The sequence below is a fragment of the Salmo salar genome, chromosome ssa13, assembly GCF_905237065.1.
Source record: "Salmo salar chromosome ssa13, Ssal_v3.1, whole genome shotgun sequence".
Lineage (NCBI taxonomy): Eukaryota > Metazoa > Chordata > Actinopteri > Salmoniformes > Salmonidae > Salmo > Salmo salar.
The window spans coordinates 8,210,916-8,233,323 of NC_059454.1; the positions used below are offsets into that span (position 1 = coordinate 8,210,916).

The 22,408-nt window shown below is 45.0% G+C and overlaps 1 protein-coding gene across 1 annotated transcript in view; it reads right to left on the reverse strand.

Moving 5' to 3' along the window:
* LOC106566301 (arginine-glutamic acid dipeptide repeats protein-like) overlaps window positions 1-22,408 on the reverse strand; it is a 291,196-nt gene that overhangs the window by 180,645 nt on the left and 88,143 nt on the right. Inside the window, 1 exon segment of the mRNA XM_045692861.1 lies at window positions 794-864. Within this exon segment, the coding sequence (XP_045548817.1) occupies window positions 794-864 (71 nt within the window).

The window sequence follows — 22,408 nt, forward strand, 5'->3', positions numbered from 1 at the left end:
ATTATTTAAACCAAATTGAACATGTTTCAATATTTGAGACTAAATAGATTTTCTTTATGTATTAAGTTAAAATAAAAGTGTTAATTGTTCATTCATTGCAACTGTCATTATTACAAATATATATAAAAATTGGCCAATTAATCGGTATCAGCTTTTTTGGTCCTCCAATAATCGGTATCGGTGTTGAAAAATCATAATCGGTCAACCTCTAATTGAGTTTCATCCCCTTTTGCCCTCAGAACAGCCTCAATTCGTTGAGGCATGGACTCTACAAGGTGTTGAAAGCGTTCCACAGGGATGCTGGCCCATGTTGCCTCCAATGCTTCCCACAGTTGTGTCAAGTTGGCTGGATGTCCTTTGGGTGGTGGACCATTGTTGATACATACAGGAAACTGTTGAGAATGAAAATCCCAGCAGCGTTGCAGTTCTAGACACACTCATACCGGTGCGCCTGGCACCTACTACCATCTGAGTGTGTTTCATGCTTTAGGACACAAGAAGAACCCCGAGTGGTGCAGCGGTCTAAGGCACTGCATCTCAGTGCTAGAGGCGTCACTACAGACCCTGGTTCGATCCCAGCTGTATCACAACCAGCCGTAATCGGGAGTCCCATAGCGCGGCGCACAATTGGCCCAGCGTCGTCCGGGTTAGTGGAGGGTTTGGCCAGGGTAGGCCGTCATTGTAAATAAGAATTCGTTCTTAACTGACTTGCCTAGTTAAACAAAGGTTAAATAAAGGTTAAATAAAGGTTAAATAAAGGTTCATTATTATAAAGGAAAAGGCTAGTACTCACCAGTTTAAAATCCTGAATACTACATATGAAGTAGGGAGTGTTGGGCCTGCGGCTCTCCATATATACACAATCTGAAAAACAGAGAGAGAGACAGTTAGAGGATGATAGACAGACCGACAGGGAGAAAAACACACAGATAGGCAGGGAGGGCCGTGTTTGGGGGGGAAACCCAGTGTTAGACTGCTGCAGCTCTGGCTGTTAGCAGCAGTCTCTGTGTATTATATAGGAGGTGTTAGCAGCAGTCTCTGTGTATTATATGGGAGGTGTTAGCAGCAGTCTCTGTGTATTATATGGGAGGTGTTTGCAGCAGTCTCTGTGTATTATATAGGAGGTGTTAGCAGCAGTCTCTGTGTATTATATGGGAGGTGTTAGCAGCAGTCTCTGTGTATTATATGGGAGGTGTTTGCAGCAGTCTCTGTGTATTATATGGGAGGTGTTAGCAGCAGTCTCTGTGTATTATATAGGAGGTGTTAGCAGCAGTCTCTGTGTATTATATGGGAGGTGTTTGCAGCAGTCTCTGTGTATTATATGGGAGGTGTTTGCAGCAGTCTCTGTGTATTATATGGGAGGTGTTTGCAGCAGTCTCTGTGTATTATATGGGAGGAGTTTGCAGCAGTCTCTGTGTATTATATGGGAGGTGTTAGCAGCAGTCTCTGTGTATTATATGGGAGGTGTTAGCAGCAGTCTCAGTGTATTATATGGGAGGTGTTAGCAGCAGTCTCAGTGTATTATATGGGAGGTGTTAGCAGCAGTCTCTGTGTATTATATAGGAGGTGTTAGCAGCAGTCTCTGTGTATTATATGGGAGGTGTTAGCAGCAGTCTCAGTGTATTATATGGGAGGTGTTAGCAGCAGTCTCAGTGTATTATATGGGAGGTGTTAGCAGCAGTCTCTGTGTATTATATGGGAGGTGTTAGCAGCAGTCTCAGTGTATTATATGGGAGGTGTTAGCAGCAGTCTCTGTGTATTATATAGGAGATGTTAGCAGCAGTCTCTGTGTATTATATAGGAGGTGTTAGCAGCAGTCTCTGTGTATTATATGGGAGGTGTTAGCAGCAGTCTGTGTATTATATGGGAGGTATTAGCAGCAGTCTCAGTGTATTATATGGGAGGTGTTAGCAGCAGTCTCTGTGTATTATATGGGAGATGTTAGCAGCAGTCTATGTGTATTATATGGGAGGTGTTAGCAGCAGTCTCAGTGTATTATATGGGAGGTGTTAGCAGCAGTCTCAGTGTATTATATGGGAGGTCTTAGCAGCAGTCTCAGTGTATTATATGGGAGGTCTTAGCAGCAGTCTCAGTGTATTATATGGGAGGTGTTAGCAGCAGTCTCTGTGTATTATATGGGAGATGTTAGCAGCAGTCTATGTGTATTATATGGGAGGTGTTAGCAGCAGTCTCAGTGTATTATATGGGAGGTGTTAGCAGCAGTCTCAGTGTATTATATGGGAGGTCTTAGCAGCAGTCTCAGTGTATTATATGGGAGGTGTTAGCAGCAGTCTCAGTGTATTATATGGGAGGTCTTAGCAGCAGTCTCAGTGTATTATATGGGAGGTGTTAGCAGCAGTCTCAGTGTATTATATGGGAGGTGTTAGCAGTCTGAAAAGCTTCTTTCCTCCAGTCAGATTCATTTGGAATGTAATAGGATTAAGTCGTTTTTTTGGGATGCAGGACAAGGGTCCCCTCCCAAATGGCACCCTATTCCCTACATAGTGCACTACTTTTGACCAGAGCCCTATGGGACCCTATTCCCTACATAAGGCTCTGGTCAAAAGTAGCGCACTATGGGCCCTGCCTATATTAGTCCACTATAGAGGTCGACCGATTAATCGGAATGGCCGATTAATTAGGGCCGATTTCAAGTTTTCATAACAATTGGTAATCGGTATTTTTGGCCACCGATTTGCCTTTTTTCATTTTATTTTATTTTTTTTATATTTTTTAACCAGGCAAGTCAGTTTAGAACACATTCTTATTTTCAATGACGGCCTAGGAACGGTGGGTTAACTGCCTTGTTCAGGGGCAGAACGACAGATTTTTACCTTGTCAGCTCGGGGATTCAATCTTGCAACCTTACGGTTAACTAGTCCAACACTCTAACCACCTGCTTTACATTGCACTCCACGAGGAGCCTGCCTGTTACGTGAATGCAGTAAGAAGCCAAGGTAAGTTGCTAGCTAGCATTAAACTTAACTTATAAAAAACAATCAATCAATCATAATCACTAGTTAACTACACATGGTTGATGATATTACTAGTTTATCTAGCCAGTCCTGCGTTGCATATAATCGATGCAGTGTGCATTCGCGAAAAAGGACTCTCGTTGCTCCAACGTGTACCTAACCATAAACATCAATGCCTTTCTTAAAATCAATACACAAGTATATATTTTTAAACCTGCATATTTAGTTAATATTGCCTGCTAACATGAATTTCTTTTAACTAGGGAAAATGTGTCACCTCTGCAACAGAGTCAGGGTATATGCAGCAGTTTGGGCCGCATAGCTCGTTGCGAACTGTGAAGACTATTTCTTCCTAACAAAGACAGCCGACTTCGCCAAACGGGGGATGATTTAACAAAAGCGCATTTGCGAAAAAGCACAATCGTTGCACGACTGTACCTAACCATAAACATCAATGCCTTTCTTAAAATCAATACACAGAAGTATATATTTTTAAACCTGCATGTTTAGTTAAAAATAAATCCAGGTTAGCAGGCAATATTAACCAGGGTATATGCAACAGTTTGGGCCGCCTGGCTCGTTGCAAACTAATTTGCCAGAATTTTACGTAATTATGACATAACACTGAAGGTTGTGCAACGTAACAGGAATATTTAGATTTATGGATGCCACCCGTTAGATAAAATACGGAACGGTTCTGTATTTCACTGAAAGAATAAACGTGATAGTTTCCGGATTCGACCATATTAATGACCTAAGGCTAGCATTTCTGTGTGTTATTATAGTATAATTAAGTCTATGATTTGATAGAGCAGTCTGACTGAGCGGTGGTAGGCACCAGCAGGCTCGTAAGCATTCATTCAAAACAGCACTTTCGTTTTGCCAGCAGCTCTTCGCTGTGCTTCAAGCATTGCGCTGTTTATGACTTCAAGCCTGTCAACTCCCAAGATTAGGCTGGTGTAACCGATGTGAAATGGCTAGCTAGTTAGCGGGTGCGCGCTAATAGCATTTCAAACGTCACTCGCTCTGAGACTTGGAGTAGTTGTTCCCCTTGCTCTGCATGGGTAACGCTGCTTCGAGGGTGGCTGTTGTCGATGTGTTCCTGGTTCGAGCCCAGGTAGGAGCGAGGAGAGGGACGGAAGCTATACTGTTACACTGGCAATACTAAAGTGCATATAAGAACATCCAATAGTCAAAGGTATATGAAATACAAATCGTATAGAGAGAATTAGTCCTATAATTCCTATAATAACTACAACCTAAAACTTATTACCTGGGAATATTGAAGACTCATGTTAAAAGGAACCACCAGCTTTCATATGTCCTCATGTTCTGAGCAAGGAACTTAAACGTAGGCTTTCTTACATGGCACATATTGCACTTTTACTTTCTTCTCCAACACTTTGTTTTTGCATTATTTAAACCAAATTGAACATGTTTCATTATTTATTTGAGGCTAAATTGATTTTTATTGATGTATTATATTAAGTTAAAATAAGTGTTCATTCAGTATTGTTGTAATTGTCATTATAACAAATAAATATAAATTTTTTGGTCCTCCAATAAATCGGTAACGGCGTTGAAAAATCATAATCGGTCAGGGTAGACCACCAGGCTGTAACACAGACCAGGGTAGACCACCAGGCTGTAACACAGACCAGGGTAGACCACCAGGCTGTAACACAGACCAGGGTAGACCACCAGGCTGTAACACAGACCAGGGTAGACCACCAGGCTGTAACACAGACCAGGGTAGACCCCCAGGCTCTAACACAGACCAGGGTAGACCACCAGGCTGTAACACAGACCAGGGTAGACCACCAGAGGGTCAGGCTGTAACACAGACCAGGGTAGACCGCCAGGCTGTAACACAGACCAGGGTAGAACACCAGGCTGTAACACAGACCAGGGTAGACCACCAGAGGGTCAGGCTGTAACATAGACCAGGGTAGACCACCAGGCTGTAACACAGACCAGGGTAGACCACCAGGCTGTAACACAGACCAGGGTAGACCACCAGGCTGTAACCTGGGGATTATCAGTTAACCAGCAAACGAGTAGCGAACTCTACTTTCCCACATAATCTGAAAGAAAAACATTCACATTTTCTACTTCACAAAGATAGATAAAAATGAATTATTCCAATTCTATTTCAGGTCTCTTTGTAAGCAGAAATATCAAGAGGTTTATCTGAATGTTTCAATCAAAGGTAGATGAATTGATTCTGCTTGGAAAAATATTAATTATACAGGGCTCACATGCACACAAAGACAGGCGCACGCACACACACACGCAAAAAAGACAGGCGCACGCATACACACAAAGACAGGCGCACGCACACACGCACACACGCACGCACGCACACACACACGCACACACACACACACACAGGCACGCACACACGCACGCACACACACACGCACACACACACACACACGCACACACACACACACACACAGGCACGCACACACGCACGCACACACACACACACGCACAAAGACAGGCGCACGCACACACACACAAAGACAGGCACACACACACACAAAGACAGGCGCACACACACACACACACACACACACACACACACACACACACACACACACACACACACACACACACACACACACACACACAAAAAGACAGGCGCACGCACACACGCACACACACAAAAAGACAGGCGCACACACACACAAAGACAGGCACACGCACACAGGCACGCACAAAGACAGGCACACGCACACACGCACGCACAAAGACAGGCGCGCACACACACACACACACACACACAAAGACAGGCACACACACACAAAAACAGGCGCAAGCACACACACACACAAAGACAGGCACACACACACACACACAAAACAGACGCAAGCACACACGCACACAAAAACAGGCGCAAGCACACACGCACACAAAAACAGGCGCACGCACACACACACACAGCGAAGGTTGTATTGAAAGCACCGATGCGTTCATCTCATTTTACTGTTGCTTCAAATAGAACACATGTAATGATCCCAAACCAATTAGTTTGTGGGTGTGTTGAGGATATGACCTGGCTGCTCTTTCCCCAACACTGAACACTGAGACATGAGCAGCCTGCGGAGCGGAGAGGACATGCTAACAGCCACACACGGCCTCCGTGCCCTGTCTGAACCTGTCTTTATATATTCCAGACACACACAGACAGACAGACAGACAGACAGACAGACAGACAGACAGACAGACAGACAGACGGTCAGTTAGCGTTTCAATGTCACTGACATGCAACAGTTAGCATTAGCATTTAGGAAGCACTGATGTAGCTGGAGACATGTTGGCCGGGTCCCAAAAGCTACCCTATTCCCTTCAAAGTGCACTACTTTTGACCAGAGCCCTATGGGCAGGAGCAGGAGAGGTGGTCTTTAACAGGTAGGAGGAGGAGAGGTGGTCTTTAACAGGTAGGAGGAGGAGAGGTGGTCTTTAGCAGGTAGGAGGAGGAGAGGTGGTCTTTAACAGGTAGTATGAGGAGAGGTGGTCTTTAACAGGTAGCAGGAGGAGAAGTGGTCTTTAACAGGTAGCAGGAGGAGAGGTGGTCTTTAGCAGGTAGGAGGAGGAGAGGTGGTCTTTAACAGGTAGTAGAGGAGAGGTGGTCTTTAACAGGTAGCAGGAGGAGAGGTGGTCTTTAACAGGTAGGAGGAGGAGAGGTGGTCTTTAACAGGTAGGAGAAGAGAGGTGGTCTTTAACAGGTAGGAGGAAGAGAGGTGGTCTTTAGCAGGTAGGAGAGGAGAGGTGGTCTTTAACAGGTAGTAGAGGAGAGGTGGTCTTTAACAGGTAGTAGAGGAGAGGTGGTCTTTAACAGGTAGTAGAGGAGAGGTGGTCTTTAACAGGTAGTAGAGGAGAGGTGGTCTTTAACAGGTAGGAGAGGTGGTCTTTAACAGGTAGGAGGAGGAGAGGTGGTCTTTAACAGGTAGGAGGAGGAGAGGTGGTCTTTAACAGGTAGGAGGAGGAGAGGTGGTCTTTAACAGGTAGGAGAGGTGGTCTTTAACAGGTAGGAGAGGTGGTCTTTAACAGGTAGGAGAGGTGGTCTTTAACAGGTAGGAGAGGTGGTCTTTAACAGGTAGGAGGAGGAGAGGTGGTCTTTAGCAGGTAGGAGGAGGAGAGGTGGTCTTTAACAGGTAGGAGAGGAGAGGTGGTCTTAACAGGTAGCAGGAGGAGAGGTGGTCTTTAACAGGTAGGAGGAGGAGAGGTGGTCTTTAACAGGTAGGAGGAGGAGAGGTGGTCTTTAAATGGTAGGAGGAGGAGAGGTGGTCTTTAACAGGTAGGAGAGGAGAGGTGGTCTTTAACAGGTAGGAGGAGGAGAGAGGGTCTTTAACAGGTAGTAGAGGAGAGGTGGTCTTTAACAGGTAGTAGAGGAGAGGTGGTCTTTAGCAGGTAGGAAAAGGAGAGCTGGTCTTTAACAGGTAGTAGAGGAGAGGTGGTCTTTAACAGGTAGCAGGAGGAGAGGTGGTCTTTAACAGGTAGGAGAGGAGAGGTGGTCTTTAACAGGTAGGAGGAGGAGAGGTGGTCTTTAACAGGTAGGAGGAGGAGAGGTGGTCTTTAACAGGTAGGAGGAGGAGAGGTGGTCTTTAACAGGTAGGAGAGGTGGTCTTTAACAGGTAGTAGAGGAGAGCTGGTCTTTAACAGGTAGGAGAGGAGAGGTGGTCTTTAACAGGTAGGAGGAGGAGAGGTGGTCTTTAACAGGTAGGAGAGGTAGTCTTTAACAGGTAGTAGAGGAGAGGTGGTCTTTAACAGGTAGGAGAGGAGAGGTGGTCTTTAACAGGTAGGAGAGGTGGTCTTTAACAGGTAGGAGGAGGAGAGGTGGTCTTTAACAGGTAGGACGAGGAGAGGTGGTCTTTAACAGGTAGGAGGAGGAGAGGTGGTCTTTAACAGGTAGTAGAGGAGAGGTGGTCTTTAACAGGTAGTAGAGGAGAGGTGGTCTTTAACAGGTAGTAGAGGAGAGGTGGTCTTTAACAGGTAGGAGGAGGAGAGGTGGTCTTTAACAGGTAGGAGGAGGAGAGGTGGTCTTTAACAGGTAGGAGGAGGAGAGGTGGTCTTTAACAGGTAGTAGAGGAGAGGTGGTCTTTAACAGGTAGGAGGAGGAGAGGTGGTCTTTAACAGGTAGGAGGAGGAGAGGTGGTCTTTAACAGGTAGGAGGAGGAGAGGTGGTCTTTAACAGGTAGTAGAGGAGAGGTGGTCTTTAACAGGTAGGAGGAGGAGAGGTGGTCTTTAACAGGTAGTAGAGGAGAGGAGGTCTTTAACAGGTAGGAGGAGGAGAGGTGGTCTTTAACAGGTAGGAGAGGAGAGGTGGTCTTTAACAGGTAGGAGGAGGAGAGGTGGTCTTTAACAGGTAGTAGAGGAGAGGTGGTCTTTAACAGGTAGGAGGAGGAGAGGTGGTCTTTAACAGGTAGTAGAGGAGAGGTGGTCTTTAGCAGGTAGGAAAAGGAGAGGTGGTCTTTAACAGGTAGCAGGAGGAGAGGTGGTCTTTAACAGGTAGTAGAGGAGAGGTGGTCTTTAACAGGTAGGAGGAGGAGAGGTGGTCTTTAACAGGTAGTAGAGGAGAGGTGGTCTTTAGCAGGTAGGAAAAGGAGAGGTGGTCTTTAGCAGGATGATTGGAGACCCTGTCTCAGGATCAGAGCACATCAACATGCAGAAAAGAAGAATGTCTAGAAAACACAGAGAGAGAAGAGGACTGTCTAGAAAACACAGAGAGAGAAGAGGACTGTCTAGAAAACACAGAGAGAGAAGAGGACTGTCTAAATCACAGAGAGAGAAGAGGACTGTCTAGAAAACACAGAGAGAGAAGAGGACTGTCTAAATCACAGAGAGAGAAGAGGACTGTCTAGAAAACACAGAGAGAGAAGAGGACGGTCTAAAAAACCTAGAGAGAGGAGAGGACTGTCTAGAAAACACAGAGAGAGAAGAGGACTGTCTAGAAAACACAGAGAGAGAAGAGGACTGTCTAGAAAACCCAGAGAGAGAAGAGGACTGTCTAGAAAACCCAGAGAGAAGAGGACGGTCTAGAAAACACAGAGAGAGAAGAGGACTGTCTAGAAAACCCAGAGAGAAGAGGACTGTCTATAAAATACAGAGAGAGAAGAGGACTGTCTAGAAAACCCATGTGGATCTAGTTTAATACTTCAGAGTGCTTCAGTCAGACATGATGTATTAGAGATGTTTTTCCTTTACTTCCCTTCCACTCTCCTTATTCATGCTGCTTCACGGTGTTAGAATAGAATAGCCAATTACCAATGTATTTGTAGAAACTGAATGAACAATAGGTGATAACCGTTTAAAAGTGTTACGAATGACAGGTCATTTATAATGAAACAAGTAGGGCTGACCCCAATTCATCGACTGGTCGATTGTTTGGTCGTTAGGCTGTTGGTCGACCGAGATTGTTTTAGTCGAAAATTAAGTAAACACACAGTCAAAAGTTTGAACTCACCTATTCATTCAAGGGTTCTTATTTTCTTTAAAAATGTTTTCTAATAATAGTGAAGACATCAAAAATATGAAATCATGTAGTAACAAAAAACAGTGTATATTTTTTATATTTGAGATTCTTCTAAGTAGCCACCCTTTGCCTTGATGACAGCTTTGCACACTCTTGGCATTCTCTCAACCAGCTTCACCTGGAATGCTTTTCCAACAGTCTTGAAGGAGTTCCCACATATGCTGAGCACTTGTTGGCTGCTTTTCCTTCACTCTGCAGTTCAACTCATCCCAAACCTTCTGGTTGGGTTGAGGTTATCGCTGCAGAATGCTGTGGAAGCCACGCTGGTTAAATGTGCCTTGAATTCTAAATAAATCACAGACAGTGTCAACAGCAAAGCACCCCCACACTATTACACCTCCTCCTCCATGCTTCATGGTGGGAACCACACATGCGGAGATCATCCGTTCACCTACTCTGCGTCTCACAAAGACATGGCGGTTGGAACCCAAAAATCTCAAATTTGGACTCATCAGACCAAAGGACAGATTTACACTGGTCTAATGTCCATTGCTTGTGTTTCTTGGCCCAAGTAAGTCTCTTCCTCTTATTGGTGTCCTTTAGTAGTGGTTTCTTCTGAACAGTTGACATTGAGATGTATCTGTTACTTGAACTCTGAAGCATTTATTTGGGCTGCAATTTCTGAGGCGGGTAACTCTAATGAACTTATCCTCTGCAGCAGAGATAACTCTGGGTCTTCCTTTCCTGTGGTCCTCATGAGAGCCAGTTTCATCATAGCGCTTGATGATGTTTTGCAACTGCACTTGAAAAACTTTCAAAGTTCTTGAAATTTTACGGATTGACTGACCTTCATGTCTTAAAGTAATGGCCTGTCTTTTCTTGCCATAATATGGACTTGGTCTTTTACCAAATAGGGCTATCTTCTGTATACCACCCCTACCTTGGCACAACACAACTGATTAGCTCAAACGCATTAAGGAAAGAAACAAGGCACACCTGTTAATCAAAATGCATTCCAGGTGACTACCCCAGGTGACTACCCCAGGTGACTACCCCAGGTGACTACCCCAGGTGACTACCCCAGGTGACTACCCCAGGACTTACACAGTTGATTCAAATAATCAAAGCTTGTTGATTGGTTGATTATTGTAATCAACTGGGTTGTGCTAGGACAAAAATAAAAAAGTAAAATGTGCACCCCATGGGGTCCCCAGGACCAAGTTTGGGAAACACTGGTGTCTTAAAGACTGACGTGTGTGTGTGTGTGGAGAGGGAGCCACAAGCCCTTTGTAGACTAGGCTATCGCTGTTACCCAGCAGCCACGAGTTCACAACCACGATGGGAGAGAGAGCTTAGCAGTAAACTGCTAAAATCCCCTATTGACCAACCGAGACCCAGAGAGAGCGAGAGAGCGAGAGACAGAGCAAACTCTAGCTACGGGCAAATCCCTTACCCTACCACAGGAAAACTCCCCTAACCGTGTCTCAGAAGCACAACTGTACAGGGCCTCGTTTCTCAGAGCCTTCAAAAGCGTTAAGATCGTTACAACCTTCTTCTTACGATGAATATTTAGTAACCGAGCTGTTTCCCAGATCCTTCGTTAGTTGCTGTTAAAAACCTTTCGCACATCTACGAGTGATCCGGACCACTCTTCGAGCAGACAAAGTGCATCATTAGAATCGAGATGTTTAGGGCAGAAAGCATCTATCGGTCTGACTGCTGATAACTTCAGAATGAAGTTTAATACAAAAAAGTTTCCAAAGTATTTGCAATTGTTACCAACAAGTGAAGGATAAATGATGCTTTAAATGAAAACTGAGACTGCATTAAAATATAATGAGCTACATGAACCTATATAGCCAAATTGAATGTTCACTGGTGGGTAGGAGCGTTGGGGTCGTAACCCAAAGTTTGCTGGATCAAATCCCCCGAGGTGACAAGGTAAAAATCTGTCTTCTGCACCTGAGCAAGGCAGTTAACCCACTGTCCTCCAGGTCGCCGATGACGTGGATGTCAATTAAGGCAGCCCCCCACCCCCTACCACCTCTCTGAGTCCGAGGGCCCCCCCCCCCACCTCTCTGAGTCCGAGGGGTTGAAATTAAATGAGGAAGACACGTTTCAGTTGAATGCATTCGGTTGGACAACTGACTATTTATTTTTTATTAATTATTTCATTTCACCTTTATTTAACCAGGTAGGCTAGTTGAGAACAAGTTCTCATTTATAACTGCGACCTGGCCAAGATAAAGCAAAGCAGTGCGACACAAAACAACAACACAGAGTTACACATGGACTAGGTATCTTTCCTTCCCAGTCGTGTTCCATTTTGCAACTAGGCTACTGTCCAACTTCTGCATCAATGTGTTTCATGATGTGTGACAACATGTGTGCAATGATGTGATTCAGAGCATTATTATTGGCTAAGCATAAGCGGCCTCCTCAATAGCCTATTTCAGTGGTGGAATCTTCTTAAGTAAAAAATACTTGAAAGTACAACTTGAAGTAGTTTTTTGGGGGGTATCTTTACTTTACTATTTATATTTGACATCTTGTTGAATACTTAGCAGGACAGAAAAATGGTCCAATTCACATATTTATCAAGAGAAAATCCCTGGTCATCTCTACTGCCTCTGATCTGATGGACTCACTAAACACAAATGCTTTGTGAATGATGTCTGTGTGTTGGGAGTATAACCCTGGCTATCCATAAATAAAATAAACAAAACATGTCTGGTTTGCTTAATATAAGATATTTGAAATTATTTTTACTTTGATACTTAAGTATATTTAAAACCAAATACTTTTACTCAAGTAGTATTTTACTGGGTGACTTTCACTTTTACTTGAGTCATTTTTTATTAACGTATCTTTGGGCACTTATTCCACCAATGGCCTTTTTGCAGCCATTTTGGGTTTTTTACCTTTTATTTAACTGGGAAAGTCAGTTAAGAACATATTATTATTTACAATGACTGCCTTGTTCAGGGGGCAGAACGACAGATTTTGACCATGTCAGCACGGGGAATCGATCCAGCAACCTTTCGGTTACTGGCCCAACGCTCTAACCCCTTTGGCTACCTGCCGCCCCAAAATATCTCTCTCTCTAGTACCTGATCATTCTTCAGTATTTTGGGAATATTTCTAAATGTTAAGGTAAGATTTGAATGGAGAAAGCTGATCTGAGAGCAGTGCTGTCATTCTTTGGATCCTATCAGTACGGACACCTGGTCTAACGACGCCCTTACTGAACATGCTCTCTGCGTGTTTGTTTGGAAAACACTTCGAAAATCAGCAGGTAAATAAGGGTTGATTGACTTTAAATACTCCAGCCGGTGACACCTCCACATACAATTGAAGAAAATGATCAAGTATAACACAATAAAGCTTAACAGGTTATTTCCATTGTGGTCATTTTGAAGAGGGAATGCAACAAGGTTAAAGGGCAATAGTAGTGGCAACAGACAAAAAAAATAGTTTTTCCTCGACGCAACTAGTATGATCATTGTAAATGTTACATCTCAGCTGGGAAACAAGACCCTGAGCTGGGTTTTCTACTCCGTCTACTGCAGGGTTTCCTTCAAGAAAATGTGGCGCCAGACAACATCTTCGGGAAGAATTTACCTGCCATTTGAGATATTACCGGACCCATAACTCATTAGGGCATCCACCCACTGTGATCAGAATGACAGAAATCACATTTACATTATAGTAATTTATCTTAACAGAACATTGCCAAAAAAACTATTCGTGGGAAAACACCATTCTAAACAGCACACCTGGGACAACACCATTCTAAACAGCACACCTGGGACAACACCATTCTAAACAGCGGACCTGGGAAAACACCATTCTAAACAGCGGACCTGGGAAAACACCATTCTAAACAGCACACCTGTGAAAACACCATTCTAAACAGCACACCTGGGAAAACACCATTCTAAACAGCAAACCTGGGAAAACACCATTCTAAACAGCACACCTGGGAAAACACCATTCTAAACAGCACACCTGGGAAAACACCATTCTAAACAGCACACCTGGGAAAACACCATTCTAAACAGCACACCTGGGAAAACACCATTCTAAACAGCACACCTGGGAAAACACCATTCTAAACAGCACACCTGGGAAAACACCATTCTAAACAGCACACCTGGGACAACACCATTCTAAACAGCACACCTGGGACAACACCATTCTAAACAGCACACCTGGGAAAACACCATTCTAAACAGCGGACCTGGGAAAACACCATTCTAAACAGCGGACCTGGGAAAACACCATTCTAAACAGCACACCTGGGAAAACACCATTCTAAACAGCACACCTGGGAAAACACCATTCTAAACAGCACACCTGGGAAAACACCATTCTAAACAGCACACCTGGGAAAACACCATTCTAAACAGCACACCTGGGAAAACACCATTCTAAACAGCACACCTGGGAAAACACCATTCTAAACAGCACACCTGGGAAAACACCATTCTAAACAGCACACCTGGGAAAACACCATTCTAAACAGCACACCTGGGAAAACACCATTCTAAACAGCACACCTGGGACAACACCATTCTAAACAGCACACCTGGGAAAACACCATTCTAAACAGCACACCTGAGAAAACACCATTCGAAACAGCGGACCTGGGAAAACACCATTCTAAACAGCACACCTGAGAAAACACCATTCTAAACAGCACACCTGAGAAAACACCATTCTAAACAGCACACCTGGGAAAACACCATTCTAAACAGCACACCTGGGAAAACACCATTCTAAACAGCACACCTGGGAAAACACCATTCTAAACAGCACACCTGGGAAAAAACCATTCTAAACAGCACACCTGGGAAAAAACCATTCTAAACAGCACACCTGAGACAACACCATTCTAAACAGCACACCTGGGACAACACCATTCTAAACAGCACACCTGAGAAAACACCATTCTAAACAGCACACCTGGGACAACACCATTCTAAACAGCACACCTGGGAAAACACCATTCTAAACAGCACACCTGGGAAAACACCATTCTAAACAGCACACCTGGGAAAACACCATTCTAAACAGCACACCTGGGACAACACCATTCTAAACAGCACACCTGGGAAAACACCATTCTAAACAGCACACCTGGGAAAACACCATTCTAAACAGCACACCTGGGAAAACACCATTCTAAACAGCACACCTGGGAAAACACCATTCTAAACAGCACACCTGGGAAAACACCATTCTAAACAGCACACCTGGGAAAACACCATTCTAAACAGCACACCTGGGAAAACACCATTCTAAACAGCACACCTGGGACAACACCATTCTAAACAGCACACCTGGGAAAACACCATTCTAAACAGCACACCTGGGAAAACACCATTCTAAACAGCACACCTGGGAAAACACCATTCTAAACAGCACACCTGGGACAACACCATTCTAAACAGCACACCTGGGAAAACACCATTCTAAACAGCACACCTGGGAAAACACCATTCTAAACAGCACACCTGGGGAAACACCATTCTAAACAGCGGACCTGGGAAAACACCATTCTAAACAGCACACCTGTGAAAACACCATTCTAAACAGCACACCTGGGAAAACACCATTCTAAACATCACACCTGGGAAAACACCATTCTAAACAGCACACCTGGGAAAACACCATTCTAAACAGCACACCTGGGAAAACACCATTCTAAACAGCACACCTGGGACAACACCATTCTAAACAGCACACCTGGGACAACACCATTCTAAACAGCACACCTGAGAAAACACCATTCTAAACAGCACACCTGGGAAAACACCATTCTAAACAGCACACCTGTGAAAACACCATTCTAAACAGCACACCTGTGAAAACACCATTCGAAACAGCGGACCTGGGAAAACACCATTCTAAACAGCACACCTGAGAAAACACCATTCTAAACAGCACACCTGAGAAAACACCATTCTAAACAGCACACCTGGGAAAACACCATTCTAAACAGCACACCTGGGAAAACACCATTCTAAACAGCACACCTGGGACAACACCATTCTAAACAGCACACCTGAGAAAACACCATTCTAAACAGCACACCTGGGAAAACACCATTCTAAACAGCGGACCTGAGAAAACACCATTCTAAACAGCACCCCTGGGAAAACACCATTCTAAACAGCACACCTGGGAAAACACCATTCTAAACAGCACACCTGGGAAAACACCATTCTAAACAGCACACCTGGGACAACACCATTCTAAACAGCACACCTGGGAAAACACCATTCTAAACAGCACACCTGGGACAACACCATTCTAAACAGCACACCTGGGACAACACCATTCTAAACAGCACACCTGAGAAAACACCATTCTAAACAGCACACCTGGGACAACACCATTCTAAACAGCACACCTGGGAAAACACCATTCTAAACAGCACACCTGGGAAAACACCATTCTAAACAGCACACCTGGGAAAACACCATTCTAAACAGCACACCTGGGACAACACCATTCTAAACAGCACACCTGGGAAAACACCATTCTAAACAGCACACCTGGGAAAACACCATTCTAAACAGCACACCTGTGAAAACACCATTCTAAACAGCACACCTGGGAAAACACCATTCTAAACAGCACACCTGGGAAAACACCATTCTAAACAGCACACCTGGGAAAACACCATTCTAAACAGCACACCTGGGAAAACACCATTCTAAACAGCACACCTGGGACAACACCATTCTAAACAGCACACCTGGGAAAACACCATTCTAAACAGCACACCTGGGAAAACACCATTCTAAACAGCGGACCTGGGAAAACACCATTCTAAACAGCACACCTGGGAAAACACCATTCTAAACAGCACACCTGGGAAAACACCATTCTAAACAGCACACCTGGGAAAACACCATTCTAAACAGCACACCTGGGACAACACCATTCTAAACAGCACACCTGGGAAAACACCATTCTAAACAGCACACCTGGGAAAACACCATTCTAAACAGCACACCTGGGGAAACACCATTCTAAACAGCGGACCTGGGAAAACACCATTCTAAACAGCACACCTGTGAAAACACCATTCTAAACAGCACACCTGGGAAAACACCATTCTAAACATCACACCTGGGAAAACACCATTCTAAACAGCGGACCTGAGAAAACACCATTCTAAACAGCACACCTGGGACAACACCATTCTAAACAGCACACCTGGGGAAACACCATTCTAAACAGCGGACCTGGGACAACACCATTCTAAACATCACACCTGTGAAAACACCATTCTAAACAGCACACCTGGGAAAACACCATTCTAAACAGCACACCTGGGAAAACACCATTCTAAACAGCACACCTGGGACAACACCATTCTAAACAGCACACCTGAGAAAACACCATTCTAAACAGCACACCTGGGAAAACACCATTCTAAACAGCACACCTGGGAAAACACCATTCTAAACAGCACACCTGGGAAAACACCATTCTAAACAGCACACCTGGGACAACACCATTCTAAACAGTGGCCTATGCACTTGAATGGTGAATGGGAGGCACGCTTCAATTACCAGTTGAGAAATAAAAATAGTAGCTCTTTTAAATCGTGGCCATCAACACAGTTAACACGCGATTGCTTTTAGAATTGTTGCAATGACTGGGCTTATATAAAAGCACGTTTCACTCCAGCAGCAATGAGCTGAGGGGAAATTCCGCTCAAAATAGGCTCTGCATGCTGTGTGATAAAATAAGACAGTACATGATGACTAACGGAAATACACAAGCACCAATTTAGCTCCACAAAATTATGCAAATTGGCCTGTAGACCGATAAGCATGACGGTCAAATGCATTTCCATCGACTGGTATAAAAGCAAAGGAGTTGTTTTTTTCTCACGGTCAATTTGGACGGCAACAACTTTTTTTATCGCCGTTTAATTATTCATTTTTTTATCGGCCAATTACAGGCTACGCGGAAACCCTGGTCTACTGTAATCTGATCTGGTGGCAGCCAGTTGTACTGAAATGTACTGCGACACTACTTATTGTGCAAAGTTAACTCGCCTGAATATTCATGAGAGAGGTGGAGAGAGGGGAGGTGTGTGTGTGTGGGGGGGGGTTACTCCTTTATCACCCCCCCTCCTGCCTCTCCTCAGCTGTGTTTCCCTCCTGCCTCTCCTCAGCTGTGTTTCCCTCCTGCCTCTCCTCAGCTGTGTCCCCCTCCTGCCTCTCCTCAGCTGTGTCCCCCTCCTGCCTCTCCTCAGCTGTGTCCCCCTCCTGCCTCTCCTCAGCTGTGTCCCCCTCCTGCCTCTCCTCAGCTGTGTCTCCCTCCTGCCTCTCCTCAGCTGTGTCCCATTCTCCAGAGGCTGTGTAGCAGGTCTAATTTAAAACACCTCTAGACCAATAAAGCAACAACTTGAAGACCTTGCTCTCTCTCACACACACAGAGAGCAAGGCTTTGGGAGCTGGCTGGCACCTCAGTTTGCTGATCCTCAAATTAAAGAGCTGGAGGAATGCAATAATAGAACCACAGGGATGCTGGAGGGAGAGAAGGAGGGAGAGACGGAGGAAGAGGGAGAGAGGTAGGAGGAGGAGAGGGTGAGGAGGAGGGAGGGGAAGAGGAGGGAGAGACCCCACAGACCCCCAGGACAGCATCACAATTAAACCCAACCAAATCATGAGAAAACAAAAAGCTAATTACTTGACACATTGGAAAGAATTAACAAAAAAACTGAGCAAACTAGAAAACTTGACTCCTCAGCCCACCAGGGCGGAGCGGATCCTCAGCCCACCGGGGCGGAGCGGATCCTCAGCCCACCGGGCGGAGCGGATCCTCAGCCCACCGGGCGGAGCGGATCCTCAGCCCACCGGGGCGGAGCGGATCCTCAGCCCACCGGAGCGGATCTCAGCCCACCGGAGCGGATCCTCAGCCCACCGGAGCGGATCCTCAGCCCACCGGAGCGGATCTCAGCCCACCGGGGCGGAGCGGATCCTCAGCCCACCGGGCGGAGCGGATCCTCAGCCCACCTGGGCGGAGCGGATCTCAGCCCACCTGGGCGGAGCGGATCCTCAGCCCACCTGGGCGGAGCGGATCCTCAGCCCACCTGGGCGGAGCGGATCCTCAGCCCACCAGGGCGGAGCGGATCCTCAGCCCACCAGGGCGGAGCGGATCCTCAGCCCACTAGGGGCGGAGCGGATCCTCAGCCCACCAGAGCAGAGCAGCGTGAACCTCCACATGGTTCAACCATTCACCTCCACCTTATTCCCTCTGCTACAGCACAGCCAGGCCAGGAGCTTGGAGTGCTGATCTAGGATCAGGTCTTCCCCGTACATATAATGGTATTCATTATGATCTAAAAAAACTCAACTGATCTTAGATCAGCAATGGTAGTGTGCATCGGCTGACAAGTCTCTTGGGTAGCAACATAACAGAGGATCAGACAAGTCAAGTCTTCGCAAATTACAAATCTGCACCAGACTGAGTCGGTCAGTCAGTCGGCAGTTGGTTAGATTTCACTACAAGACATCATCCAGGCTTTCTTCACTATCGCTCTATGGGGTTACACACAGAGTGTCTAGTCTACACTGTGTGTAGCCGTTAGCGATAATGCTAATGATAACTGACTGCTGGTAGATGGAAAGGCTGTTCCCCCCAAAAAACCTTCTCAATGAAATGTTAACTACAAAGTAGCCTTTGTCTACCTGTCAGAATGATATCGTGATTATTTGCATCCACTTGTTTTGCAAACTCTGCAATCACGAGGGCTTCAGAAACACAGCTCACCAAACATCTGTCTCTGGCTGATGCACACTGGAATTAAAGGGTAACGACACCCAAAACACAAAATTCTCTTACATTTTTCAAAAGCCATCTCTCGATGTGGTTTAAGCATTGTTGACGTAGAACATACAATTTAGTTACAATTTTTTTTTTTTAAGTGTGATTTTGGGAACAAAAACCTGTAAAATATTGAAGCCTGGGTAAAACAAAACAGAGAACGAAATTTGGAGAAAAACAAAAAACTGAATCAGGCAAAAATATGTAACTGATTTTATAGGGCCCTGAGGCTTTTTTTTAAATGTACGACTCTTCTCTGGAACTGTACATTACTCTTCAGGACATCCACATCTGAAGAGATATTACTGTGTTGAACGGTCCAGAAAATGGATTCCTTTGTCTATGAATAGGATCTTCACTCTTCGGGAAATGCATAGGGTGACTACATCCCACCATTTGGGAGTCCAAGGACACCTGAAGAGCAGCGGGCTCTCCTTGAGGCCACAGACGTACACACTGACGTCATCAGCGGGTGTCAGTAAATGAGATCAGGTTGTGTCAGATCAGATCTGTGTAAGCTCTGGAAGATAAGAGCATAAAGCTACCTCACATGAGATGACTCACCTCACTGGTCTCTACAGTGTTTTCCAATAAGGGCTTGCTGTAATGCTAGCGTAATGTTAGCGTAATGCTAGTGTAATGTTAGCGTAATGCTAGCGTAATGTTAGCGTAATGCTAGCATTAAAGATGAGTTGAAGTCCACTTCATTATTGTGTTTCAAATGCTAGCGTAATGTTGCTAGCATAATGTTATGCTAGCGTAATGTTAGCGTAATGCTAGCGTAAAAGATGAGTTGAAATCCACTTCATTACTGATTTGTGGCACATTCATTTTCATTGCGTGTTTCAAATCAAACAGGCAACGTTACGCTAACCGCACCACCCTCTGGAGAGCCCTGCGGTCGCGGAAAGTGCACTTGCCGTACCAGGCGGTGATACAGTCCGACAGGATGCTCTCAATGGTGCATGTGTAGAAGGCCTATACAGCCACAAAGTCAGGATGCATAGACTATTTACTGTGCTTTGATTGACAACCCGAACAGCAAGTGTTGACTAGTTTATAAAAGGTGTCGAATTGACTGAATAAAGTCAACAGTATCGCGTCGGGACAGTAAAACCAAAGATCTTGTTTGCATTTTCCTAGGATTCGAAGCCCATGTCGAGACTCGTCAGCGACTTCGTCAGTGAAGCCTAGTGATGGGTTGTTCGCGAACAAACGGCTCCTTTTGAACTGATCTGTTAAGTGAACCGAATAGGTGACAGAGCCGTTCATATGAATCCCTTGCATACGGGTAGGCTGCTACTGCTTTTTGGTGACGAACCTGCAGATAAATTATGAAATGATTCGATTAAGATGTTAAATTCTCAGGAGCAATAGATTGTGGAGAGAGAGAGAGAGAGCCTCATTCTGGTCCAAAATGTGATCAAAGAAAACAGATTGACGGTTCTGAAAGATAATGTCAAGATACTTACATGGTAGTATTAAAAGATATTGATATAGGCATCAGGGGGTTGGACCGGTTCAGGGAACACAATCGGAAACTGGTAAATAACATTTTTCCAGTAACAGAACAAAAGTGATCTATACTGTTCCCGGAAGAGAACCGTTATTTTAAAAGCATGGAAACCGGTTAATAAGTTATTATATGAACCATAGCTGTAACCTACTGCCGTTACAAGCCCCTCCCCCTCTGAACCATAGCTGTAACCTACTGACGTTACAAGCCCCTCCCCCTCTGAACCATAGCTGTAACCTACTGACGTTACAAGCCCCTCCCCTCTGAACCATAGCTGTAACCTACTGACGTTACAAGCCCCTCCCCTCTGAACCATAGCTTTAACCTACTGACGTTACAAGCCCCTCCCCCTCTGAACCATAGCTGTAACCTACTGATGTTACAAGCCCCTCCCCCTCTGAACCATAGCTGTAACCTACTGATGTTACAAGCCCCTCCCCCTCAGAACCATAGCTGTAACCTACTGATGTTACAAGCCCCTCCCCCTCTGAACCATAGCTGTAACCTACTGACGTTACAAGCCCCTCCCCCTCTGAACCATAGCTGTAACCTACTGACGTTACAAGCCCCTCCCCCTCTGAACCATAGCTGTAACCTACTGACGTTACAAGCCCCTCCCCCCTCTGAACCATAGCTGTAACCTACTGATGTTACAAGCCCCTCCCCCTCTGAACCATAGCTGTAACCTACTGATGTTACAAGCGTGATTCAGACAGAAGATGTTAAATTAGAGAAGAATGGATTAAGTTTTTCAATACTAGTTAGGGATATTATAGTTATCACATTTCACATTGGATTTATTAACTACAAAACATTAAGACGTGTTTTTAATTCTGATGCCGCTCTTCACACACAAGCTTGTTAGCTAAGCTAGTTGTGGTCCAACTTTAAGACATCTCTGAAGCCGCTCCTCCGTAGGTATAATTCTGTGGGTCTAATTCAGATCATGTTTGTGTCATGACGTTGGCCTGTGGGTAAGGTTTATGACCCCCCCCCCATAAATACCTTTCTCCCTTCCCCTCTCTCACCCTACTGAAGGACTGTTGAATAGCCTTTGTTAAACATAGAGAGTCTGGGAACATCAAACAAGTGGGGGAAAGGAACCATATTTCGGTAATAGAACCAGTTGGAAATATGCGTTGGAACGTAATGAGTATGTATGTCAGTTCGGTTGTCATCTGAGACATTATGACTGATGACAGGACGACATAAACTGTATCTGGGAAAGTCTACACATTCTAGTTATCAGATTCACATGGAATTGTTGTGCAATTTAAATGTTTGATATTCAAATTGTTTGTTAGAAGATTAAATGTAATTTTAGCTTCCAATTGAGAGAATTTGGTTTTCATAAGGAAAGTGCCCTGCTTGATCAGTGGCCCGCCCCTGTGAAGAGACAGGGGTTATAAATGATTAAACACACCCTTCTCCCCTCGCCACTATATAAGAAAATGACACAATGTAACCAGGGTTCCACTACGTGAGGTCTGCAGCCTCTGCGTTACAAGGACACACATGTCAAGTACAGAACTAAGCCAACCTAGGCGTGAGCTTTGGTTGTGAATGGTATGAACTTTGAACTTATTC